The 27,480-nt window shown below is 44.4% G+C and overlaps 2 protein-coding genes across 3 annotated transcripts in view; one reads left to right on the forward strand and one right to left on the reverse strand.

Moving 5' to 3' along the window:
* The first annotated feature begins 10,336 nt into the window (after positions 1-10,336).
* Positions 10,337-15,827, forward strand: PDRG1 (p53 and DNA damage regulated 1). Its single transcript, XM_040437100.1, has 6 exons — positions 10,337-10,513; positions 12,998-13,073; positions 13,448-13,522; positions 13,610-13,690; positions 13,831-13,935; positions 15,464-15,827. The coding sequence occupies exons 1-5, from the start codon at positions 10,424-10,426 to the stop codon at positions 13,911-13,913; spliced, it is 405 nt and encodes a 134-aa protein (XP_040293034.1). The 5' UTR covers positions 10,337-10,423; the 3' UTR covers positions 13,914-13,935; positions 15,464-15,827.
* The window catches only part of TTLL9 (tubulin tyrosine ligase like 9), a 43,832-nt gene continuing 30,510 nt past the window's right edge, over positions 14,159-27,480 (reverse strand). For both annotated transcript variants that reach the window (XM_040437098.1, XM_040437099.1), the window contains 7 exons: positions 26,085-26,125; positions 24,576-24,663; positions 23,984-24,042; positions 15,905-16,101; positions 15,438-15,551; positions 14,350-14,474; positions 14,159-14,260 (listed from right to left, as the gene is read on the reverse strand). In XM_040437098.1, the coding sequence (XP_040293032.1) occupies positions 14,184-14,260; positions 14,350-14,474; positions 15,438-15,551; positions 15,905-16,101; positions 23,984-24,042; positions 24,576-24,663; positions 26,085-26,125 (701 nt within the window). In that variant the 3' untranslated portion in view covers positions 14,159-14,183. The remainder of the gene's footprint in view (positions 14,261-14,349; positions 14,475-15,437; positions 15,552-15,904; positions 16,102-23,983; positions 24,043-24,575; positions 24,664-26,084; positions 26,126-27,480) is intronic.

Genomic DNA, 27,480 nt, shown 5'->3' on the forward strand with positions numbered 1-27,480 from the left:
CTATCACTGACAGTGCAAACATAAAACTTTACCTTTAACCGCCTCAGCTCCCCTAGCTTAAACCCCCTTAATGACCAGACCACTTTTTACAATTCTGCCCTACACTACTTTCACGGTTTATTGCTCGGTCATGCAACTTACCACCCAAATGAATTTTACCTCCTTTTCTTCTCACTAATAGAGCTTTCATTTGGTGGTATTTCATTGCTGCTAACATTTTTACTTTTTCTGTTATTAATCTAAATTTACCAAAATTTTTGCAAAAAAATTACATTTTTCACTTTCAGTTGTAAATTTTTTTTAAAAAAACTACATTTCTATATAAATTTTTCTCTACATTTATTGTTCTACATGTCTTCGATAAAAAAAAATGGGTAAAGAAAAATGGTTTGGGTAAAAGTTATAGCATTTACAAACTATGGTACAAAAATGTGAATTTCCGCTTTTTGAAGCAGCTCTGACTTTCTGAGCACCTGTCATGTTTCCTGAGGTTCTACAATGCCCAGACAGTATAAAAACCCCACAAATGACCCCATTTCGGAAAGTAAACACCCTAAGGTATTCGCTGATGGGCATAGTGAGTTCATAGAACTTTTTATTTTTTGTCACAAGTTAGTGGAAAATTATGATTTTTTTTTTTCCTTACAAAGTCTCATATTCCACTAACTTGTGACAAAAAATAAAAACTTCCATGAACTCACTATGCCCATCACGAAATACCTTGGGGTGTCTTCTTTCCAAAATGGGGTCACTTGTGGGGTAGTTATACTGCCCTGGCATTTTAGGGGCCCTAATGCGTGAGAAGTAGTTTGAAATTTAAATGTGTAAAAAATGTCCTGTGAAATCCTGAAGGTGCTCTTTAGAATGTGGGCCCCTTTGCCCACCTAGGCTGCAAAAAAGTGTCACACATGTGGTATCGCCGTACTCAGGAGAAGTTGGGCAATGTGTTTTGGGGTGTCTTTTTACATATACCTATGCTGGGTGAGAGAAATATCTTTCTAAAAGACAACTTTTCCCATTTTTTTATACAAAGTTGTCATTTGACAGAGATATTTATCTCACCCAGCATGGGTATATGTAAAAATACACCCCATACCTTTAAGGGGTTAAAAAAATCGGATCTACAGCCTGCCAGCGAATGATCGCCGCTGGCAGGCTGCAGATCCACTCGATTACCTGCAGTTCCTGTGAACGCGCGTGCCTGTGTGCGCGCGTTCACAGGAAATCTCGCCTCTCGCGAGATGACGCGTAGATGCGTGATTGTGCCTGAGTCAGGCGCCTCCGGAACGCGATCCTGCGTTAGGCGGTCCGGAGGCGGTTAATGAATATCAAACAAAAAGTCAAAATCCTTCATCGGTTATCAGCATTAGGCCTCTTTCACACGACCGTATGGCTATTTCAGTGTTTTGCGGTCTGTTTTTCAGGGATCCATTGTTCCGTTTTTTGGTTTCCGTTGTGTTTCCATTTCCGTTCCGTTTTTCCATATGGCATATACAGTAGACAGTAATTACATAGATAAAATTGGGCTGGGCATAACATTTTGAATAGATGGTTCCGCAAAAACGGAACAGATACGGAAGACATACGGATGCATTTCCGTATGTGTTCCGTTTTTTTTGCGGACCAATTGAATTGAATGGAGCCACGAAACGTGATTTGCGGGCAATAATAGGACATAACAAGATAGAAAAAGGGAAATAGCTCACCCTCTCACAGCCAAAAAGAGGTGCTCTGGTCTAAAATGATTCACCCTTCACAAATGCAAGAAAACGTATATAACTAAAAGACCGGCACTCTCAACACATGGGACCATATGATTAAATGCAAATCACAATGTTTTATTAATACATATATAAAAGAATAAAAAGATAAAAATATACACTGACACTGGATAATTGTTAGATGGTTTCACACAATATTGTGCTAATCCTACAATGGTATCATAAATCTACAAACATCCAATGTTCAATATTGGTCCGTATTTTGTAAAAAAAGACCGCTGTAGGAAAAAGAAACCATAAATGTTCACATGTAGGTTCCTGGAAGGAAGAAAAAATGGAAGTCCTTTTTGGTTCTGTCCTAAGTGTGGACAGACAGTGCGAGATGGTATTCGCTAGAGTGAAGTCAATATTGTATTATAAATGACTGTCTCTTTTCCATATAAGTATCGCTTAGCGATTAGCAATCTAATGCGCCTGGTGATCACCCACTATGTGGGCTTACCTTCCCTTCGTGCCGGTCAGTCGGTCAGGTTCCTCGGGGCTCGCTGGAAGCCGGCGTCCCGGCTGTTGCGCTGTCAGCGTCCCACGTGGATTTGGAGGAAAAGTTTGTCGCTCCGGAAATGACGTGTCGGCATGTAGGATGGTATTCAGTAGTTTGCTCAGGCTCGGCTGTTCGTTGTGACGGCTGAGGTAAAACTTACAGTGCACTGTAGTTGAAGTTTTTACTTCTCACAGATGGGTCACATTCTGATCTCCAATTTGGATCTCTTAGTACCAAACGCGTTTCGGGAAACACTCTTCCCTTCTTCAGTGGTGATGACCCTCCTTCATGTCTGATTGGTTTTTATACCCTCCATTGGTAATTGCCAAAAACAGACATGGAATCTGTCCATTTTTTTCTTTGTCCATTTTTAGTCATTTACAACATAATTGTTTGATATCTATTGTCTTTCACATCTCTTTTCTACATAGTTCTTTTCATGTGTTCGGTATTTTTTCATTTTTTCACTTGCGGTTGTATTGCGTTTTTAGTGCGTTTTATTTTTGACATATGCGTTTTTTTTGTCAGAAGTTGCAATTTACCCTATAGTACAAAATCCATAAAGGGTTTTATTGCACGGACCATGGTTAGTCTTATATATCATTTGTTATGATCTATTATGTGTATATGTGCAGATGAGCATATATTTACATCTAACAATATATTAAAAATATTTCCATCCCTTTTTATTCTCGATGTTTAGAAATTGGGGACATAAAAACATAAAAACAAGATAAAATTGTGAGTTGCTGATGTAATACATTGTGAATCTTCATATTTTGTTGATTTATTATATATCAACATGCAACATTATATATATTTCTATCTATATATTTTGTCCTAGAATATAAAGGACATACCTTGATACTATTCGGTGGTTTATGATATGATAAAGATACAGCCGCAAATTAATGCGGATGTACCTATAAGTTTTGCTTTGTATCTTATTTGCAAAATTTTAAGAAATGGTTTCCTGGGACATTTCTTTCTTTCCCAAGAAACATTTTGTTTGGATGGAAGAAAGATACGTGCGCCTTTCCCCAAGGGAGGGTCGCAGTGCTGGTAAACAGCCAAACATGCGACTCTCCATTGGAAAAAAGGCGAACGACCCATAAACTCAAAGGAAGCCAAAAATCTCTAGGTCAGCATTTAGTCCCTTAGGTATGAGACTTCCAAAGTCATATATTCTTTTCGACTCTGCCCTTGACATTTTTTCAATGTGGTTACCTCCTCTCCAATCGTGATCTATCTGTTCCAGCGCTGAGAAGGACAGGCCCTCACAGTTTTTGTTGTGGACCTCTTTAAAGTGTCTTGATAGGGCATTATTTTCACAGCCCTTAGCTATATTATTAAGATGTTCCGATATTCGTACTTTAAGTTGTCGTTTTGTCCCCCCAATATATTGTTTAGTGCATGGGCACTGGATCAAATAGATCACGCTGGAGGAATTACATGTTAAGAGGCCCTTAATTGTCATTGAGAACAAATTCTGAGTTGAGGAGACTTTTATAGTTTTTTTAGGAAATTTGGTTTTTCTACAACCAATACAGGATCCGCATCTAAAGAAACCATCAGGTTTCAACCAGCTTTGATTTATTGTTTTTTTGCCCTTTTTTTTAACAGTTGGTGCTATTTGGATCCCTAGATTTGGTGCCTTGGTATATGTTATGAGGGGATTTATTGGTATTAGTGGGTCTATTATCTTGTCTTGGAAGAAATGGTGCCAATGACGTTTAATGATTCCATTTATTTGTTTGGAGCGGACGCTATATGGTAGGATCATTCTAAATTCGGAATTTTGATTTTGTTTTTGTGTCTTAACTTCATCAAAAAAGGTTTTTCGGTCTAATTTTCGTACTTTATCAAGTGCCTCTCCCAGTATTTTTTCTGGGTAGAGTTTTTCTCTAAATTGTGTTTTCATTATAGAAGCTTCCTTTTCGAATTGGCTATCTTCCGTACAGTTTCTCCTAATGCGGCGAAACTGTCCGAAAGGAATGTTGGTAAGCCAATTCGGCAAGTGACAACTTGAAAAAAGTATAAATCCATTTTTGGTTGTAGGTTTGCGATATGTGTTGCAGACATATTTATTTCCGTTTTTAGTGATCTGGATGTCTAGAAAATCTACTGTTTCTGTCCTTGGTCCAGATGTGAAACGTATATTGTATATATTGTTATTTAGATCATCCAAAAATTCTAAAAGGCTAATTTCATCTTTACGCCAAATAAAAATAATGTTCACATCTGGAACAAGACACTTTAAAGAGGTTGTCACGGCCATGGCTATGACCGTGACTCCTGAACCGCATGCGGTTGTCAGCGGTTTTCTTTGGTTGTCAATCACAGGTGAGGGCTGTGGTATTTGCCTCACCTGTGGTTGCCGCTAGCAACAGTATGTATGTGGCAGCGTAGCAGTCTGAGCTGTGTCATTGCAGCTTGCTATGTTGTGCATGCGGTTTTGTGTGATGTGTGTATGTGTGCACTTGCTTTTTATGTTATTGTGTGCACGTCTCCTTTAAGTGGTGTTTTCCCTTCCCTGGTGTTGGAAGGGTTAATCTCCTTCCTAGTGTGTGTGTGCACTGGGTGTGTCCGACTGTGGGGTGTGGCTTCTTGGCCTATAAAGCCTCACTGCTTTTGCAGGTCTGCAGGTTGCTTCAGCCATGCTTAGCTGAAAGCAGCCTCCTGTCTTTACTACCTGCCAGTAAGAGCCACCCCTGTGGTCATAACCATAATGTCTCATTAAGTTTATTTCTAGTTATGTGTGATGTCCGTTTGATGTTTTGTTGTGATCTTGTGCAGCTATGGATCTGGGTCCCTGTGTGGGGATGCGTTTGTGATCTGCACCCTGCTAACACAGGGATCCAGTCAGCAAGGCTGTGGCAGGTAGGTGGAACTCTTTGTTCACCTGCCATATCCATAGAGCTTTTTATGTTTCCCCTTTTCCAGCAGCTTGGCCGTTGAGACTCCTGCTCCTCCGTGTCTAGGAGGAGTGGGTTGTCTTACTCAGCTCCTAGTTTAGGGCCATCTTGAGGGCTAGCAGGGACTTCTAGGTTCTGGAGCATGAGCCCTCCTACCATCAAGGTTGGCTCATGTAGCTAGGAGTCAGGGTCAGGTTAGGGATGCCTTTAGGAGGTGACCTGCTCCCTAATCCTGTCTTCATGGCCAAGCAGCCATAACATCTACAGGCTTCACACGGCTGAGGATTTCCCCCATCCTCAGCCGTGACAGAGGTCCACAACAAAAACTGTGAGGGCCTGTCCTTCTCAGCGCTGGAACAGCTAGATCACGATTGGAGAGGAGGTAACCACATTGAAAAAATGTCAAGGGCAGAGTCGAAAAGAATATACTGTATGACTTTGGAAGTCTCATACCTAAGGGACTAAATGCTGACCTAGAGATTTTTGGCTTCCTTTGAGTTTATGGGTCGTTCGCCTTTTTTCCAATGGAGAGTCGCATGTTTGGCTGTTTACCAGCACTGCGACCCTCCCTTGGGGAAAGGCGCACGTATCTTTCTTCCATCCAAACAAAATGTTTCTTGGGAAAGAAAGAAATGTCCCAGGAAACCATTTCTTAAAATTTTGCAAATAAGATACAAAGCAAAACTTATAGGTACATCCGCATTAATTTGCGGCTGTATCTTTATCATATCATAAACCACCGAATAGTATCAAGGTATGTCCTTTATATTCTAGGACAAAATATATAGATAGAAATATATATAATGTTGCATGTTGATATATAATAAATCAACAAAATATGAAGATTCACAATGTATTACATCAGCAACTCACAATTTTATCTTGTTTTTTTGTTTTTATGTCCCCAATTTCTAAACATCGAGAATAAAAAGGGATGGAAATATTTTAAATATATTGTTAGATGTAAATATATGCTCATCTGCACATATACACATAATAGATCATAACAAATGATATATAAGACTAACCATGGTCCGTGCAATAAAACCCTTTATGGATTTTGTACTATAGGGTAAATTGCAACTTCTGACAAAAAAACGCATATGTCAAAAATAAAACGCACTAAAAACGCAATACAACCGCAAGTGAAAAAATGAAAAAATACCGAACACATGAAAAGAACTATGTAGAAAAGAGATGTGAAAGACAATAGATATCAAACAATTATGTTGTAAATGACTAAAAATGGACAAAGAAAAAAATGGACAGATTCCATGTCTGTTTTTGGCAATTACCAATGGAGGGTATAAAAACCAATCAGACATGAAGGAGGGTCATCACCACTGAAGAAGGGAAGAGTGTTTCCCGAAACGCGTTTTGTACTAAGAGATCCAAATCGGAGATCAGAATATGACCCATCTGTGAGAAGTAAAAACTTCAACTACAGTGCACTGTAAGTTTTACCTCAGCCGTCACAACGAACAGCCGAGCCTGAGCAAACTACTGAATACCATCCTACATGCCGACACGTCATTTCCGGAGCGACAAACTTTTCCTCCAAATCCACGTGGGACGCTGACAGCGCAACAGCCGGGACGCCGGCTTCCAGCGAGCCCCGAGGAACCTGACCGACTGACCGGCACGAAGGGAAGGTAAGCCCACATAGTGGGTGATCACTAGGCGCATTAGATTGCTAATCGCTAAGCGATACTTATATGGAAAAGAGACAGTCATTTATAATACAATATTGACTTCACTCTAGCGAATACCATCTCGCACTGTCTGTCCACACTTAGGACAGAACCAAAAAGGACTTCCATTTTTTCTTCCTTCCAGGAACCTACATGTGAACATTTATGGTTTCTTTTTCCTACAGCGGTCTTTTTTTACAAAATACGGACCAATATTGAACATTGGATGTTTGTAGATTTATGATACCATTGTAGGATTAGCACAATATTGTGTGAAACCATCTAACAATTATCCAGTGTCAGTGTATATTTTTATCTTTTTATTCTTTTATATATGTATTAATAAAACATTGTGATTTGCATTTAATCATATGGTCCCATGTGTTGAGAGTGCCGGTCTTTTAGTTATATACAATAATAGGACATGTTCTATCTTTCAACGGAACGGAAATGGAATGCATACGGAGTACATTCCGTTTTTTTTTGCGGAACCATTGAAATGAATGGTTCCGTACAGGGAGTGCAGAATTATTAGGCAAGTTGTATTTTTGAGGATTAATTTTATTATTGAACAACAACCATGTTCTCAATGAACCCAAAAAACTCATTAATATCAAAGCTGAATATTTTTGGAAGTAGTTTTTAGTTTGTTTTTAGTTTTAGCTATTTTAGGGGGATATCTGTGTGTGCAGGTGACTATTACTGTGCATAATTATTAGGCAACTTAACAAAAAACAAATATATACCCATTTCAATTACTTATTTTTACCAGTGAAACCAATATAACATCTCAACATTCACAAATATACATTTCTGACATTTAAAAACAAAACAAAAACAAATCAGTGACCAATATAGCCACCTTTCTTTGCAAGGACACTCAAAAGCCTGCCATCCATGGATTCTGTCAGTGTTTTGATCTGTTAACCATCAACATTGCGTGCAGCAGCAACCACAGCCTCCCAGACACTGTTCAGAGAGGTGTACTGTTTTCCCTCCTTGTAAATCTCACATTTGATGATGGACCACAGGTTCTCAATGGGGTTCAGATCAGGTGAACAAGGAGGCCATGTCATTAGATTTTCTTCTTTTATACCCTTTCTTGCCAGCCACGCTGTGGAGTACTTGGATGCGTGTGATGGAGCATTGTCCTGCATGAAAATCATGTTTTTCTTGAAGGATGCAGACTTCTTCCTGTACCACTGCTTGAAGAAGGTGTCTTCCAGAAACTGGCAGTAGGACTGGGATTTGAGCTTGACTCCATCCTCAACCCGAAAAGGCCCCACAAGCTCATCTTTGATGATACCAGCCCAAACCAGTACTCCACCTCCACCTTGCTGGCGTCTGAGTCGGACTGGAGCTCTCTGCCCTTTACCAATCCAGCCACGGGCCCATCCATCTGGCCCATCAAGACTCACTCTCATTTCATCAGTCCATAAAACCTTAGAAAAATCAGTCTTGAGATATTTCTTGGCCCAGTCTTGACGTTTCAGCTTGTGTGTCTTGTTCAGTGGTGGTCGTCTTTCAGCCTTTCTTACCTTGGCCATGTCTCTGAGTATTGCACACCTTGTGCTTTTGGGCACTCCAGTGATGTTGCAGCTCTGAAATATGGCCAAACTGGTGGCAAGTGGCATCTTGGCAGCTGCACGCTTGACTTTTCTCAGTTCATGGGCAGTTATTTTGCGCCTTGGTTTTTCCACACGCTTCTTGCGACCCTGTTGACTATTTTGAATGAAACGCTTGATTGTTCGATGATCACGCTTCAGAAGCTTTGCAATTTTAAGAGTGCTGCATCCCTCTGCAAGATATCTCACTATTTTTGACTTTTCTGAGCCTGTCAAGTCCTTCTTTTGACCCATTTTGCCAAAGGAAAGGAAGTTGCCTAATAATTATGCACACCTAATACAGGGTGTTGATGTCATTAGACCACACCCCTTCTCATTACAGAGATGCACATCACCTAATATGCTTAATTGGTAGTAGGCTTTCGAGCCTATACAGCTTGGAGTAAGACAACATGCATGAAGAGGATGATGTGGTCAAAATACTCATTTGCCTAATAATTCTGCACGCAGTGTATACAGACCGTATACGGAACGCAAAAAACGGCCCGCAAAACAAAAAAAAAAAAAAACGGTAGTGTGAAAGAGGCCTTATCGGCCTGCATCCATCAGTACTACCTGGTGCTTTTTCCTGTAGTGTGCAAGCACGGCCACCACAGATTGATTGTAGGGTGGTTGTAACCATGGAAACGAGCAGTGTATAATGTGATGGGAAAATGAATCCAGCCAGCAAAGGAGGCAATATGGATAATTACAATACATTAGTAAGTGCCTTGTATTGACTTTCTCTACGTGATAAATTCCATTTGCTGAAGTGAGACCTTTTGATCGCTTGTACTATATACTGTAATCCTTCTGTATTACTGTGCACAGTCATTCTGATGGGCAGGATGTATTAGCGGCCAGGACGTGACAGGCTGAGGCCCTTCAGAAGGCCCCTGGCTGCCATGCCATGCATTCTGCTCCCCGCATTTGCGTTCTTGGGATACCGATAGGACAGAGGTTTCCTCCATCTAGCCGCTCAGATGCTGTGGTCACTATTGGCAGCGGCATATGAGGGGTTAAAGTGCCGGCAGTGAAAGCTTGGTGCCTGCTATATAATACAGACAGCACCCATAAGCAGTGGGGCAGAGCCAGCTCCTGAGCCCGCACCATCACCACGATGAACTATTATGGCACAGAACATTAAGCGCCAGCGCTCTGTAACGTAATAATACGTCACACAGTGGGAATGGGTTAATGATAAGTATAAAATTCTATGCACTGAGCTTCCTCTAGTGGTGGCAAATTGTGAAGAGAAGCGGTAGACAGCGCTGTGTGGGAGACGTTTATCAATGTATTGCGGCCAAGTGGTGTATTTTCTTTTTTTCATTAAAAAAATATACCGTATATATATATATATATATATATATATATATATTTTTTTTTTTAAATCATACGTTTGTTAGAAATGTCACTGGGAGGAGGGGCCCATGTTAACTTTTCCTATAGGGCCCTTACTTACTATGTATTATACTGGTGTCTTGTTATGGGTCACATGAGGCATTTGGGACTCTTTATATCTTGAAAGGTCCATCATACAAATCTATCTATTCAACAACCCACCAGAGAGCAACCAGGGAAAAACGCAACTAATGCAAAACTGGTGCCGAACTACATGCCCCAGCTCACCCTGATGTAACTGCAGTAACTGCCATGCGGCCACGTTGGTTTTAGGTTTATTAACATATTTCACCACGAGGGGGCGCAATGCCTGATAAAATTATCTCATCTCAGTCAAGAGTTGACGATTGTGCCTCCTAACCAATAGATGGCGCACGTCCTCCTAAGATCAATAGTAATTCATTTCTACTTGTCACAAGAGGCTCAAGTGAACTTCTGAATCTGTCCCCGTCGCCATTTTGTCGAGGTTATTTGCAGTCTCGAGAAGTTTCTGCGCTTATAATATGACGTATATTGTATGAGGCGTTAGGGGCACAGACCGGTTCATAACATGGAGCAGTATGAGGGGCCGGAGAAAGTGCTGGCTTATTTGCAGGAGGTGGAGAGGAAAGCCGAGGATGTGCTGGTGGACAGGCGGCAGGTAACCCTGGTGCAGCATGGACTGTGGCAGGAAATAGCACATGCTGTAGACAGGCTGAGAAGATGGACTGTTAGGAGAAACCTCCACTAATTGGGACTGTGGGGGGCAGCGCACACTATCAAATGTACATGTATGGAGGGGGGAAAGGTTATGCGTTTCTATAAACATAAGCTACAGCTGAAGTGCCTTCATCAACAGTGCTAGCAGAGCCCCCCCCATAAAAATACTGCCAGTAGAGTACACCCCTCCCTGGAAAACAATGCTACCAGCAGAGTGCCCTCGGAATACCAATACTGTTAGCAAAGTGCCCCGCTATATACCACTGCTGACAGCATAGTGTCACCCTAAATACCAAAACAGCCAGCAGGGTGCACCTTAAATACCAGCTGTGCCTGCTGAGTGCCAATTCTGCCAGCAGGGTGCCCCCGAGTGGTGTTACTGGCAGCAGAGTGCCCCCGAGTGGTGTTACTGGCAGCAGAGTGCCCCCGAGTGGTGTTACTGGCAGCAGAGTGCCCCCGAGTGGTGTTACTGGCAGCAGAGTGCCCCCGAGTGGTGTTACTGGCAGCAGAGTGCCCCCGAGTGGTGTTACTGGCAGCAGAGTGCCCCCGAGTGGTGTTACTGGCAGCAGAGTGCCCCCGAGTGGTGTTACTGGCAGCAGAGTGCCCCCGAGTGGTGTTACTGGCAGCAGAGTGCCCCCGAGTGGTGTTACTGGCAGCAGAGTGCCCCCGAGTGGTGTTACTGGCAGCAGAGTGCCCCCGAGTGGTGTTACTGGCAGCAGAGTGCCCCCGAGTGGTGTTACTGGCAGCAGAGTGCCCCCGAGTGGTGTTACTGGCAGCAGAGTGTCCCCGAGTGGTGTTACTGGCAGCAGAGTGCCCCCGAGTGGTGTTACTGGCAGCAGAGTGCCCCCGAGTAGTGATACTGGCAGCAGAGTGCTTCATAAACAATGTTGCTGCCAGCAGAGTGCCCCTATATAATTATACCGCTAGGGGTATTCTGTTATATTGGTGGGGGTCCTACCGCTGGGACCCTGTATCCCATGGAGCCCCCTGAAATGAACGGAGAGGCCTGTTGGGCATGCATGCAGCCACTCCATTCATTTCTATAAGAGTACAGCGCTCAACTACCTCCGGAATTCCCATAGAAATGAATGGAGCCATTACTTGCATGCCCAAATTGCCTCACCATTCATTTTCAGGGGGCTCCATGGGGTTCAGGTCCCCCGTTCTCCAAATCGGTGGGGGTCCCAGCAGTAGGACCCCCACCAATCTAACAGTCATACCCTATCTTGTGGATAGGTAATAAAACCTTTTTTAGCCAGTTGTCTGGCATAAATAAAGACGGAAATTTACGAGCTGGCGTAAGGAATGAAGAAGGATACTCTTAATTATTCTTAACCCTTTCATGACCGGACCCAAGAAGGCCTGAATGTCCAGGCAACCTTTTGTGATTTTGTGCACCTGGTGGTTTAGTGACCATAGCTGTTTTTTTATTTTTGCGATATTATTAAAGTGTTTTTTTTTATTATAGCTTTTTATTTCTTAAATATTAAAACTGACACAATTTAATTATTGCAATGGGTTACCTATTTTGTGACGATAGTTTTCATATATAGCATGTATAGGTTTGAAAAAGCGGGGCGACTATGATGACGGTTTCTGTTAGCGACAGCATTTTTAATATTTAAAAAAATATGTATTTTGTATTTTTTATTATTTTTTTTACTTATATTTTTCTTTTTTTGGGGACATAATCTGTCCCACAGAAGGTCATTAAAAGACCTCTGGAGTTACAGTGGAAACAAACAGCCCCCTGAGGGGGAATGACCCACAGGCAGAGCTGATCAGGGTCTCCTTAGACTCTGCTCCTGCCCCAGACACCCCCAGCGGTCACGTTTCCGCCGGGACTAACAGAGGACGCGGCTCCGCCACCTCCTGCTGCCTCCCCCCTGCGCTTGTGCAGTGCTGTCCTGCTGGCGGCACAGGAGAAAACAGAAGCGGTAATAAACCGCTCCTGTCTTCTCCTCAGGGTCCCTGCTGCATCCATCAGCTGGGACCCAAACTGCTCCTGCTAGATTGCAAGAGCTTTAATCCCAGCCAGCACGTGTATATACCTGCTAGCTGCACGGGGCATGTGCAAATAGCACGTATATAGCCGTATGGCAGTCGGGAAGGGGTTAAGGAATATCAAGACTGGCATAGAAAATGTTGATCTTGAGAAATAACCCCCTGGGTGTCTAGATCGGACATTGTACCCTATAGAGGCACAAAACCTAGGGTGAAACCTCCTGCTAAGGGCACCCACCCCGGTGTGAAAACCCCAGCAATCCATTCATTGATCTATGTCCCCTTGTCTGTGTTCTACTAACGGTTTATCACTGGTGACTGGGAGATGTTTTGGCGCAACAGGAACCCTTTGGAGGCAGTTCAGGGGGCTCATGGAGGTGGGTACAGGATGACAACTGTCTAATCTCTCATCATATTTCAGATTGTGGACCTCGACATTAAAAGGAATCAGAATAGGGAGGCCTTACGAGCGCTCGGCAGAGACCCCAGTCAATCAGGTGAGATTTGGTCTGCAAGTCCGATAATCCAGAATATCCGGGAAATGAATGCTAATCCAGCATGGGACTCATTTTATTGTAAGGCAGATTAGCATTATTTTCAGGCAATCGGCGCTGGGTTATAAAAATTTCCCTGGATAAATCCACAAGGGCTGTAGAAAATGCGAGATCATTAGGGTGCTGCTACTACATTACAAAGGTTATAAAATGTATTGTAACATGCAACGCGTTTCAAGGTCATTCCAATTTCTTCCTCAGGCATGAATCCATATGGTCTTGTCTTTTTGAGGTACCCCGTGCCTCATGGCTCATTGATGAATTGCCACTACTGTCCTCCTCTGCAGGTCGGTAATATCCCTCTTTTGTGTCCGCAGGTCCCGTGACCGTTTGCTTCGGTGACATGTTCATAAACCTTCCGATAGATAAAACCAAGGAGATGATTCATCGGGGTGAGTGTCATGGGCCTGGGGCAGTGAGGGTTAATAGTGGATGACTGGTTTGGGATGATAACACCAGCTTAATATCCCGTCTTACAGATCAGGAACAGTTGGAGGCAGAAATCCAAAACCTTCGCTCGCAGTTAAAAGTGAAGGTGAACCAGCTATATGAGGCGCAAGGTAAATGCTGGGGAGACATGATCTGTGTGTTCCGTGCCTCTCCTTGTCTGTAGATCACCAGTAAACCTCAGGTCGTTCGTGGGAACCCTCCCCCCCCCTTTCATTAGCGACATTTATGGGTTTCTTTTTTGTATCCGTAGGGCAGCCAGAGCTGAAGGGCTTTAGCCTGGCACCGCTGGATCCGGACGAAATCAAGGCGATCAATAAAGTTTTGAAAGGCTGAATGTAAAGAAAGAAGACCTTGTGTAAGTGACGCTCAGTGCAGCTGCTGAATTAGTTTTCGCATCGAAAATGTAGTTCAACCTGGTGCACAAATCAGTCCGCACCCGAAAACCGTTAGGAAGCCGTCAGATGTATTGGTATTTTAGGACCATGAAACGGCAGCCGTTATTTTTATAATTTACCCGACTGTTGCCCATAGCAACCATTCGTCAACCTGGCCCCAGCCCCGTAAATACAATGCAGTTGTCAAGATGGCGGATATGGCTTGAGTTTATTGAGCGGTTGGCGGTTTCTTGCTGGCAGTTTTCATTAGTTGTCTCAGGTTCTTCTTTCTGTCGTTGATGCAGCCTGGGGGTGGAGAGGGGTAAATAATTCAATGCGGTGTCAGGGGAAGAGTGGGATGTGACCATGCATTTTAAGTACGGGCTGCCTCTCACCTAAGTGTGTGTTCGCCATAAAGGTTCCATTGCTGACGCTGTCTAGCTGTCCGTCATCCCGGGATACAGGGCAGTCATTCCACATGAGGTCAAAGCCCCCGACCCGCCTCTCCTTCCCTGTTAGCCTACAGAAAACACATTTCCCCGTTTGGCATGAACGAGGCGTAATTACTTTATATAAAAAGTTCTACTACGTTATGTGCCAAATCCTTCAGCATTTTCAGTATCTCTGCTTGCTATTACTGAATGGGAGCATTTTTGTTTAAAAGGTTTGTGCGGCCTGGTAAGGTATGTTCGTCCCCTTGAACATAAAAAAACCCTCCATTCCTGGCCACTTCCTGACCGCACAGGACCAGGAAGCGGCTTGGTGACTACGAACAGCTCTGATTGGCTGCATCTGGCACAGGAACAAGCCAGTCCTGCGGGGACCAGAAGCATCTAGGAATGGAGCACCGTTGGGACTGCAGAAAGGTATGTTTTTTTTATGTACAGGGGAGGACCATAGGGTTTGTTTGCTTCAAGGCAAGACAACCCTTTTAGCACCCATAGGGCTGAAAAACAATCCTGTTCCAGTTCACACAGCTGGGGTTTTGTTACAAGGTAATGGCTCCCGCACGGAACCATATCCGTTTTTGCGGTCCCCAAACCGCGTATCCATAAATTACAGATAACGGCTGTGTGCACTGCGCACGGTTCTCAGCCACCATTGTAGAAATGCCCATTCTTGTCCGCAAAAAGGACATGTTCTATAATTTTCAGCACGGATGCAGACATCACACGTATGACATCCATGTGCATTTCTTGGGGCTTCATAGAAATGAATGGGTGCATGAGTCCTAACATTGTAGGTAATCTTCTGAGAGCTCGAAACGCTTCTCCCACCACCATACTGGATTCTAGGTTTTAACTTATCCTGATACATAGCAACAAAGTGCAGCTGTTTGAGCGGCTTATGGCCAGGATAGATTTTTAGCCTGTAAAATGTTTTTATTCATGGACAGCAAGCAGAGATATTTCCCCGTCACAGAATATTTTGTTTCCCTTGTTCACCATGTAATATGTCTTTTAACTGTGTGCACGTGTCTCACCTTCCTTCCATGTCCACCACGTGCAGGGTATCCTCCAAGAGTCGGCATTTCAGGTCATAATCTTCTTGACTGCTGGCGGTCAGAGAGGGAGAAGCGTTAACTTCCAGCAGCCACCTGTGAAAACAGCAAGACTATCAGAAGATGGTGGCAATTCTGAGCGCAGAACTGTACGAATTGTGTAACGATGACCGGTATCTGTGGTCGCTATTTCTGTGGTAACCGCAGAACCAATGTTTGTACAATGTTTCATCGATAGTAAATGTGTATTTTGTTTCTCATTACATGTGTTGTCTGACATTGTGACGGGTCCACTGTGGTCTCACTAGTGCAGCCTTAAAAAACAAACAAACCAAAATCTAGGGGATATGTCCTATGTACAATGCTACGCCCCCCCCCCCCTTTTTTTTTTTTAACATCATGACCACCATAAAGATTAACCCCTCTACGTAGAAGCAGCTGCTGCTCACGGTTTCAGGTCCTCGTCCAGCAGGATGTCGTATCCATACAGTTCAAAGCAGTGCTTGTCGTTGATGATGATTTTCTGGACGCTCTGCAGGCTCTTGATAAAGATATTGTCAATGTTCTGAAAGAGGGTCTCCACCGCCGAGGGGCCATGTTTGGCCGTCAGGTACTGCCGTAGCTGCTGTATCATCCATTTGCAGCCCTGAGAGGAATATGTGATGTGTCAATTATTACACAACTCTATTGTGAAACTATATGTCCCACCATACCAAAATAACTGGCAGCCAGCCATAATACTGCGAAATACTGAACTGCATTGCGCTGTTAGGGGTGTACAAAGTTACTCCAGAGTAAATGACTAGTGTCGAGTGAATCGAAGTATCTAAAGTGGGCTTCGACCCAAGTTTCAGTAAAAAATTCTATTTGTCACAAAGGTGAATTTCCTCGCGCTTTGTGGTAAATAATACATTTTTCCTGAAATGGTAGTGGAAAAAACAAAAACAAACATACTCCCCTCATTCACTTGATCGCTGAGAGGCCATCGCGTCCATCTTGAGTGAAGAAAACGCGCTAAATCTTGTGCAACGCGAGATTTGGTGCATTTTTTTTCAACTAAAATGGCTGCCACATCCTCTACGCAATCAAATGCATGAAGTATATACCTTTTAAAAACAAAAAAAAACTGAAGGGCATCAATGTGACTCTGAGTCCACAATCAGAGTTGAATGCGGCATCTGAGGAGGTTCCAAGCACAAAGGCTGTACATAGTACAGCAGTTCATCCCTATTGACTCCAGTAGAGCTGAGTTGCACCTAGGCCATGTGACTAGGGATGAGCGAATCAACTTTGGATGAAACATCCAAAGTCGATTCGCATAAAACTTCGGTCCAATACTGTACGAAGTTCGGGGAAAACAAGATTTTTGTATAACTTACCAGTAAAATCTCTTTCTCGCTCTTTCCTTGGGGGACACAGAAGACCTTGGGTATAGCTCATCTCCATAGGAGGCGTGACACTAAGTGAAAACTGTTAAGCCCCTCCTCCACAGCTATACCCTCAGCCTGGAGAGAGAGACTGCCAGTTGCGTGTCCAAGTAGTGAGAAAAGGCAAAGTCCAACAAGGAACCAACTACCCAACGGGTAACAAAAAACTCGGAAACCGCGTAGAGAAAAACAATGAATGGGTGGGTGCTGTGTCCCCCAAGGAAAGAGCGAGAAAGAGATTTTACTGGTAAGTTATACAAAAATCTCGTTTTCTCGCCCAGTTTCCTTGGGGGACACAGAAGACCTTGGGACGTTCAAAAGCAGTCCAAAAGGGGAGGGACCACAGTAGGGGTGGGCGATATGGCCTAAAATCTATATTGCGATATAATTTTAAGCATGTGCGATATGCGATATATATTGCGATATATTGTTTTCTATATTTGGGGGGGCGTGTTTAAACTTTTTTTTACTTTTTATTTAATAACGATTAGTCTCCTTAACCGCCTCACGTCCGCCCATAGGATATAAACGTCCTATGGGTGGACGTCTATTTCTGACAGCACGTTTTAAAACGTCCTGTCAGAAATAGCAGCTGCACGCTAATCGTGCAGCTGCTGATCGGGTTGCCCGCTGTCAGTGACAGCAGGGCAACCCAGAGATAAGGCAGGGACAGTGCCCAGGTGTCCCTGCCTTCACGATCGCTGCAGACACAGCGCTCACCGAGCGCTGTGTCTGCAGAGCAGGAAGCGCTGTGCGCTTCCTGTTCCGGCCCGGCGGTCATGTGACCGCCGGGACCGGAGAGTGCAGGGGCTGTGTGAGGTCTCTCAGAGACCTCGATCAGCCCTGCTGTGAGGCTGTACAGCGCAGGATTGCTGCTGTACAGCCTCTATAGGGGTGCATTTCCACTGTAACTGGGGCTACTATGTCAGCCCCAGTTACAGGAGAGATCAACAGTGAAAAAAAAAAAAAAGTGAAGTAAATGTCCCCCAGAGGTCTTGTATGACCTTATGGGGGACGAAAAGTGTAAAATAAAATAAAAATAAAATAAAGTGTTGAAAAAATAAAATAAAAAAAAGGTTCACATGTAAAAAAAAAAAAATCCCAAGTAAGGAATAAAAAAAAAAATAAATAGAAAAAATAAAATAAAATAGACATATTTAGTATTGCCGCGTCCGTAAAAACCAGCTCTATAAAAATATCACATGACCTAACCCTTCGGGTGAACACCGTAAAAAATAAATAAAAAAAACGGTGTCAAAACAAGCAATTTTTGTCACCTTGCATCACAAAAGGTGCAACACCAAGTGATCAAAAACGCGTATGTCCCACAAAATAGTACCAATAAAACCGTCACCTCATCCCGCAAAAAATGAGCCCCTACATAAGAAAATCTCTCAAAAAATAAAAAAACTATAGCTCTCAGAACATGGACACATTAAAACATAATTTTTTGGTTTCAAAAATGCTATTATTGTGTAAAACTTTAATAAATGAGAAAAAGTATACATATTAGGTATCGCCACGTCTGTAACAATCTGCTCTATAAAAATGTCACTTGACTGAACCCCTCAGGTGAACGCTGTAAAAATAAATAAATAGAAACTGTGCTAAAACAACCAATTTTTTGGTCACCTTGCCCAATAAAGTGTTATAATGAATGATCAAAAAATCATATGTACCCAAAAATAGTACTAATAAAACTGGCACCTTATCCCCTAGTTTCCAAAATGGGGTCACTTCTTGGGAGTTTCTACTGTAAGGGTGCATCAGGGGGCTTCAAATGGGACATGGCATCTAAAAACCATGTGGAGTTCCTTTCCTTCTGCGCCCTGCCGTGTGCCCATGTGGGGTGTTTCTGTAAACCGCAGAATCTGGGTAATAAATATTGAGTTTTGTTTGGCTGTTAACCATCGATGTGTTAAAGAAAAAAAATTGATTAAAATGGAAAATCTGCCAAAAAAGTGAAATTTAAAAATTTGATCTCCATTTTCCTTTAATTCTTGTGGAACGCCTAAAGGGTTAACAAAGTTTGTAAAATCGGTTTTGAATACCTTGAGGGGTGTAGTTTATACAATGGGGTCATTTATGGGGGTATCCACTATGTAGGCCCCACAAAGTGACTTCAGACCTGAACTGGTCCTTATAAAGTGGGTTTTGGCAATTTTCTTACAAATTTGAAGAATTGCTTCTAAACTTCTAAGCCTTCTAACGTCCTAAAAAAATAAAATGACATTTCCAAAATGATGCCAACATAAAGTAGACATATGGGAAATGTTAAATAATAACTATTTTATGAGGTATCACTTTCTGTTTTGAAAGCAGAGAAATTGAAATTTAGAAAATTGCGAATTTTTCAAATTTTTGGGTAAATTTGGGATTTTTTCATAAATAAAGGTGAAATATTTTGACTCAAATTTATGACTATCATGAAGTACAATGTGTCACGAGAAAACAATCTCTGAATGACTTGGATAAATAAAGGTGTTCCAAAGTTATTACCACATAAAGTGAGATATGTCAGTTTTGCAAAATTTGGCCTGGTCAGGAAGGGGGCAAAGGGCCCAGATGGGAAGTGGTTAAGGGCTAGAACATAGAACCCTTGTCATATTCACCCTAACAGAGCTCTATTAGGGTGAATAGGACTTTACACTCTCCCTGCTGCCCTGTGCTTTGTGCACACAGCAGCAGGGAGCTGATCCCCCCCCTCCCCTAAACGGTGCCATCCACAGATCCACCCCCCCTCCCCTAAACGGTGCCATCCACAGATCCACCCCCCCTCCCCTAAACGGTGCCATCCACAGATCCACCCCCCCTCCCCCAAACGGTGCCATCCACAGATCCACCCCCCCTCCCCTAAACGGTGCCATCCACAGATCCACCCCCCCTCCCCTAAACGGTGCCATCCACAGATCCCCCCCCTCCCCTAAACGGTGCCATCCACAGATCCCCCCCTCCCCTAAACGGTGCCATCCACAGATCCCACAAATCAAACTGGCTTTCTGAGGAGATATATATGTTAAAGGGATCTCATTCAGTAGTACTGCCTATATATGCCTTTAACATATATATCTCCTGAGAAGCCAATTTGATTCTAAAGGGTTAATTTAATTCATCCTGTAATCTAAACTCTGTGTCATCTGTCCCTTCTCTTATCTCTCTGCTCCTTATCACTGCTGCAACAAGAGCCAACAGCCTCAGTGTAACCTGTTCTACAGTCTGACTCACGGCTCTTTTAACTCAATGAATCGAATGAGTCACTGAGTCGCATCTTTAGGTTCTTTTGACTCATTCCATTCATTTAGACTCCCTGACCCTGCACTACTCCGGAGTCAGAGCTGCAGTGTGCTGTGCTTGCCTCGCCCCCTCAGCTCTGGTCGGTGATTGGTTGGTGGGCGGGGAGGGGTGGGGCTGGCAGAAGCAGCTTCCACTCTAAGATCATATTACTGACTCCTCCCCAGTCCCTCCCTCAGGCTCCTGCTGCCAGCGTGAGGTGAGGTGAGCTGAGCGTCTCTGTCTGCATTGTCTGTGTGCTGTGATGAGCCGATTCAAACGGATCGGATCATTCAAGTGAATCGACTCCTCCGGTTCACTGAACTGAATTGATTCAAATGAACGATTCGTTCATGAACCGGACATCACTAGTTACCGGAGCTAAGACCTAGTAAGGTATACAGTAAAGAGATCACCAATTAATAAAGTTAAAGTTACTGATTAGTTTTTAAATGTTCTACTGTCAGCGGCGTGGCCCTGTATGTTCTAACCCCCAGGCAAGCGTCCCTGTCACCATGGGAACGCCTGGGGGTTAGAATATACCATCGGATTTGAGTTTTCACGCGCTCACTGAGATCGTGAAAACTCAATTATTTACAGTCAGTCCCTCCCCTCCTCCTCTTTTGTCATTGGTGGTCAGCGGCAGCTGCGCACAGTGGGGAGGGAGGGACTCTCTCCTTCTCCACTGTGCTGGCTCAGGATCATATCGCGGTCCGGCGATATAGGCGATATGCTCAAAATCCATATCGTGGCACAAATTTATATCGCATATCGCCTATATCGTCTATATCGCCCACCCCTAGACCACAGCTCCAAGGCGAAGCACCCGAAAGCATCAAGGAACCGCCGCCTGCAGACCCAGGCGGGCCAAGGCAGCATCTGCCAAAGCCAGAGTATGCACCCTGTAGAACTCGGTAAGCCGTGCAAGGAAGACCTGTGGCCGCCTTGCCCAAATGCATGGCCGAAGCCCAATGCCTCCGGCCCAGGAGGCACCGACCGCTCTGGTGAAATGAACGGTGACAGCAAGGCAGAATCCTGCCCTCGGTGCGGTAACCTCAGCAATAGCCAATCTGATAAAGCGGAGGAAAAACACCCTGGAGTCCGTCAACCCTAAGCGCGGACCTCCAGGAAACCCAAGAGACCGAACGTCGACAAGAGTCGGAGATCTCCAAGTAAAAACGGCAAGGCCCAAACAACGTCCAAATCGGTGAAGTGTTGAAGCGAAAGGCAAACACCACCTTCAGAAGGAAGGAAGGAAGAAACAGGATGTAGAACAGCCCTGTCCTGGGAAAAGACAGAAGGCTCGGAACAAAAAAAGGGGCCATTCAGGCACCCGTCAGAGACACGACTGATACGGAAACACAACCGTACAGGACAGACGGAGTAGAGAGAACTTCTGTAACTGCTCCAAGGACAAGATTGGAGCGCCGAGAGCTCAGTATGTAGTTCCCAGGGCGGTACCGAAGGACAGTACAGAGGAACCAAAGAGCCACTTCGAGTAAGAAGGTCTTGACAGGCCCAGAGGGCCGGGGAACGCTGGAAGAGGAAGAACAGCGCCGACACTTGACACCTCAAGCAAAGGAGTCCCAGTCCCAGGTCCATGCCGGACTGGAAAAAAGACAGAACCATGGGGAGAGAAAGTCAGAGTGGGGAATGCACAGCTTCCCACAGAACCCCAGACAAAAAACCCTAAGTCTTACGACAGATCCTGGACGAAACACAGCCAGGAGCGGACAGTAGCGAACCCGCTGGAGTCGCCTGGCAAGCGGGCGAAAACCCAATGTGATCAGGCGCAGACCAGTAACACGGGCAGAAGGGTCGACAAAACTGGTCCCGTCGGCCCCCGAGCAACGTTGTCCCGTATCCACCCGAGTGGGGGAGCAGAAGGACAGACGGAAAGGAACCAAAGGGTCTGCCCAGCATCCGCCAGATGCCAGGACAAGACAGGCTAAAGTCCATGCTGATGTAGCCATGTTCTACAGTCCCGGTGTGGGAGATCAAAGGACAATCTGGACCGAAAGGTAGTCCCCCCCAAGTTACCGAGAAGGTAAGTCTACAGCAGGACCATTGTCTTAGAATGGACCACGCAATCTGCACTCAGCAGGAGGACAGAACGCGGTAGACTCGGTAAATAGGCACAGCTAATACAGCCAGTGTGAACAAGGGAGACAGTACGAGTCCAAAAGGAACACCGGAACCATCCACATGAACAACCATGCTCTCCCCAGAGGGGAGGACAGTGAAGGAACAGCCTCTGAAGTCTGGCGGGGCAGAAGCCACATCGGAGTGATCTGTACCGAGCGGGAGCCAAACAGAGCCGGCGAGATAAGGTAGTCGAGACAGAGGCTGGCATAACACCCTCCAACCGAAAGGAGGAGAAAACGGCCCTGCAGAGCAGGGAGTGTCTTGCCTCCTTGGACACTAAGCAAAAACTGGCAGTCTCTCTCTCCAGGCTGAGGGTATAGCTGTGGAGGAGGGGCTTAACAGTTTTCACTTAGTGTCACGCCTCCTATGGAGATGAGCTATACCCAAGGTCTTCTGTGTCCCCCAAGGAAACTGGGCGAGAAATGGGTTTTACAGTAAAAATTAATCTATGAAGTTATTACGCAAAGTCACGTGAGACTTCGAAGTAATAACTTCGGCTCATCTGAGCCAATACATTCTAATACTGTACGGAGCGCACGCTCCGTACAGTATTTGACCGAAGTTTTATGCGAATCCATACATGTGACCAATGCATGTTGACGTCACATGGCCTAGGAAGAGCCCGCGGGGCTCACTGAGCACCTAACCTTTTCTAACAGCTGATCAGCGGGGGGCCCAGGTGTCAGAAGATAGGTCATCAATATATATTACCCTTTAGGCCGCTTTTAGACGAGCGAGTTGCATACTGCGGACTCGCAGCACGAGTATAAGGGCTCTTGCACACAAACTTTTTTTGCGTTCCGTATACGGACCGTATTTTGATTCCGTATACGGAACCATTCATTTCAATGGGTCCGCGAAAGATGCAGACAGCACTCTGTGTGTTGTCTGCATCCGTTGCTCCGTTCCGTGACCCCGCAAAAATTATGAGATATGCCTATTCTTGTCCGCAAAATGGACAAGAATAGGATATCTCTATAATGGGCCTCCTGTTCCGTTCCGCAAATTGCAGAAGGCACACTGGCGGCATCCGTTTTTTGCGGATCCGCAATTTGCGGACCGCAAAAAACGGCACGGTCGTGTGCATGAGCCCTAAGACAGCTACGGTCCTGAACTTCCAGCACTGACAGTGTCACATAGCATTATATTGATTTATGATGCTATGTAACCCTTACAGTTCTGGAATACATTGTATTCTGTCACTGTTATCCAATACATTCCAGAACTGTAAGGGTTATGTAGCATCATAAATCAATATAATGCTATGCGACCCCGGCAGTGCTGGGAGGTCAGAACATGAGGTGTCTTATACTCACTCAGCGAGTCCGCAGTATGCAACTCGCTTGTCTGAAAGCGGCCTTAAAGGGGTTATCCTGGAAATAATATTGATGACCTATGCTCAGGATCGGTCATCAATATCAGATCAATTCGCTGTAAGAAGAGGCTGGGCGCTCTGTGACACATGGCCTTGTTAAAACTCAGCACCATCGAAGTGAAAGGGGCTCAGCTGTAATACAAAGCACAGCCACTCCGTTGATTGCTATGGCTTCTTGATACAGCTGATCGGCAGGGGTGCTGGGATTCACACCGCTGCCGATATGATAATGATGACCTGTCCTGCGGATAGGTCATCATTATCGTTTCCTGGATAACCCCTTTAAGAGCAAAGGCATCAGCTTCTCTCACCTTTTCTGGATCGTAATCGGGAGCAGTTTTCTGGATCGCCACATTCGTCAAGTGAATATCTGTATCAGGGAGTTAAAGGGTTAATAAAGGCACCAGCTAACGTTGCGGTGTGGTTGACCCACAAACCCCCCCACAATTAAAGGGGTATTCCCATCATAGACAATGGGGGCATATCGCTACGATATGCCCCCATTGTCTGATAGGTGCGGGTCCCACGACTGGGACCCACACCTATATCGAGAACGGAGCAGGGAGCGCTGTGGCTGGTGGACCCCAGATTTCCCGGGGTCCGTCCACCACCTAGCGCTAATCCCCGCCTCTCCCCATGCTCCCATTCATTTATATGGGGCAGACGGCAATAGTCGAGCCAGCGCTCGGCTATTTTCGGCGGCCCCATAGAAATGAATGGAGGGCGGCTGCGCATGCGCAGTGAGCTCTCCTTCACTTTTGGGATTCTGTTCTCGATATAGGTGCATGTCCCAGCGGTGGGACCCGCACCTATAAGACAATGGGGGCATATCCTAGCGATATGCCCCCATTGTCTGAGATGAGAAAACCCCTTTAAGGCTGCACCCTGTTAGTATAAGGATACACTGATCATCGATGCTGCTGAGTGTGAAGCGTGTGTTTGAAAATCGGGCGAAACCATCTCGGTAAAGCCAGGCCCGGAGGGGTATATACTGCAAGGAAAGACAGACAAGTCATATTATAGAGGGTGAAGAGGTTTAGGATGTAATGGAATTAAGGCCCCTTTCACACGGGCGAGAATTCCGCGCGGGTGCAATGCGTGAGGTGAACGCATTGCACCCGCACTGAATCCGGACCCATTCACTTCTATGGGGCTGTGCAGATGAGCAGTGATTTTCACGCAACGCAGGCCCCATAGAAGTGAATGGAGATGCGTGAAAAAGTCCGGGTTTGGCTCTGGGTACCACATTCAGTTTTTTTTCACGCGCGGAAAAATCTGAACGCAATCAAAACTTACTGAAATTGCGCGCGCACTCGCGTGGTTTTCCCACAATGCACACGCGACGCATCCGGAGCAAATCCGGGACGCCTGTGTGAAAGAGGCCTAAAGGGGCTGTCTGAGATGAACAGAAAAGCTGTCTACCAATACATTTAGATACAGATACATTTCTCGCTGAGGCTACTTTCACACTAGCGTTCGGGGCTCCGCTTGTGAGTTCCGTTTGAAGGGGCTCACAAGCGGCCCCGAACGGATCCGTCCAGCCCTAATGCATTCTGAATGGATGCGGATCCGCTCAGAATGCATCAGTCTGGCTCCGTTCGTCCTCCGCTCCGCTCAGCAGGCGGACACCTGAACGCAGCTTGCAGCGTTCAGGTGTCCACCTGGCCGTGCGGAGGCAAACGGATCCGTCCAGACTTACAATGTAAGTCAATGGGGACGGATCCGTTTGAAGTTGACACAGTATGGCTCAATTTTCAAACGGATCCGTCTCCCATTGACTTTCAATGTAAAGTCAAAACGGATCCGTTTGCATTATCATGAACAAAAAATAAAAAATAAAAAAAATAAAAATTTTTTTTTTTTTTGTTCATGGTAATGCAAACGGATCCGTTCTGAACGGATCTAAGCGTTTGCATTATAGGTGCGGATCCGTCTGGGCACATACCAGACGGATCCGACCTAAACGCAGGTGTGAAAGTAGCCTTACTGCAGCCACCAGTAGGGGGAGCTTTTTGCACATGGATATACAGTATTGCATTCAATAATAAATCCTTCTCTAGTATTGCATTGGTTTAATTTGGCTCATGGATGTGATCTCCATATGCTAATTTATTCTATTTTATTTAATTTTGCTTTATTTTTATATTATTTATGTTATTCTCATTATTTACTTATCATCGTATTCCATATGGATGTAATGATACCTGCTTAGCATATATGACATGCCTATCGTGGTGCAAATTACTCCTGTACCATTTTATGTATCCTATATGATGTGCACAATTACTTTAATTATGAATAAAATACTTTGAAACATAAATCCTTCTCTAGTGGTGTCTGTGGGAAATTGCTACATCTATGGTCAGACCTACAATAGGCTATACAGAAGGTAATTAAAATGTAAAGTCTCACCGATGTGACTAAAACATACACACGCAGGTCAAATTTTCTCCCTGTTAATAAAACACACATATTCTGAGCAACAGACTATGCATATCAGCAGAAAGCTTAACCCCTTTAGTACCAAGCCACTTTTCACCTTAAATCCCAGGCCAATTTTTGCAAATCTGACATGCGTCACTTTATGTGGTAATAAACTTTGGAACGCTTTTACTTATCCAAGCCATTCTGAGATTGTTTTCTCATGACACATTGTACTTCATGATAGTCATAAATTTGAGTCAATATATTTCACCTTAAGGCCTTCTGCACACGAATATGTGCGTCCCGTGGCCGTATTGCGGACCCGCAATACACGGGCGCCATTCCGCATCACGGAAGCAAACCCATTCACTTCAATTGGTCCGCAAATACAGAGATGCGGAATGGAAGCACGGAACGGAAGCACTACGGAGTGCTTCAGTGGGGTTTCGTCCCGTACTTCCGTTCTGCAAAAAGATAGAACATGTCCTATCTTTTTGTGGAACGGGCGGATCACGGACCCATTAAAGTGAATGGGTCCGCGATCCGCAGCGGCTGCCCCAAATTTACCAAAAGTTTAGAAAAATTCGCAATTTTTTAAAAATTTATATTTCTTTGCTTTTAAAAAAAGAGTGATACCTTAACATTCCCCATATTTTTTTAGGACGTTAGAAGGCTTAGAAGTTTGAAGCTGTGGCGAAACCAACCTCGCCACTGGGCTTTGGAGAGGACTGGCTGCTGGCCTCTTGCCCCAGGATTATGGGCCCTATCATCAGCCCATGCAAAACTTAAGCTCCATGGCAATTGAACTGTATGTGTGTGGTCTGAGCGCCATTCAATAATATGCGCTCAGACCTAAGCTATCTGGGGATATGTTGCATGTCTTTATTTTATGTAGTAAATGTAACCTTGTGTATTTTATTGTATTTTATGTCTTTTTGCAACCATGTGCTCAATGGAGTCTGCCTCTATCCCTGGATATAATTTGATTATTTCCCATTGTCTCCAGGAAAGAGGGCTCTGTAAAACTGGTTTGAGCCAGATAGCCATGTGCCAGCCAGGGCCCAAAAGATATTTTACTAACTTTTGAACCCCTGGTCTGATTCATGCCATTTTTTAATATGTTGTTCCCCTGAATGGATTGATTGCGAATATGTAATTTTTATGTGAATGTGAGGTATGGTTTTAGAGTTATGAAAGTTGGGTAGAAAGTATGTTTAACTGTATGTATAATTGAGTCTCCTCTCAGGATAAGGGGAGGGAATATGCTGAGTGTGTTTCTATTGTCCCATTGTGTGTTTAAAATGGTGATGTCTGTTCTGTTGTCCTCACATGTGTATTGGTGATCTCCTTTTGTCCTCAGAGATAATTGGATTGCTCTTCAGGT

This window comes from Bufo bufo, chromosome 6 (assembly GCF_905171765.1).
Source record: "Bufo bufo chromosome 6, aBufBuf1.1, whole genome shotgun sequence".
NCBI classification, from domain to species: Eukaryota; Metazoa; Chordata; class Amphibia; order Anura; family Bufonidae; genus Bufo; species Bufo bufo.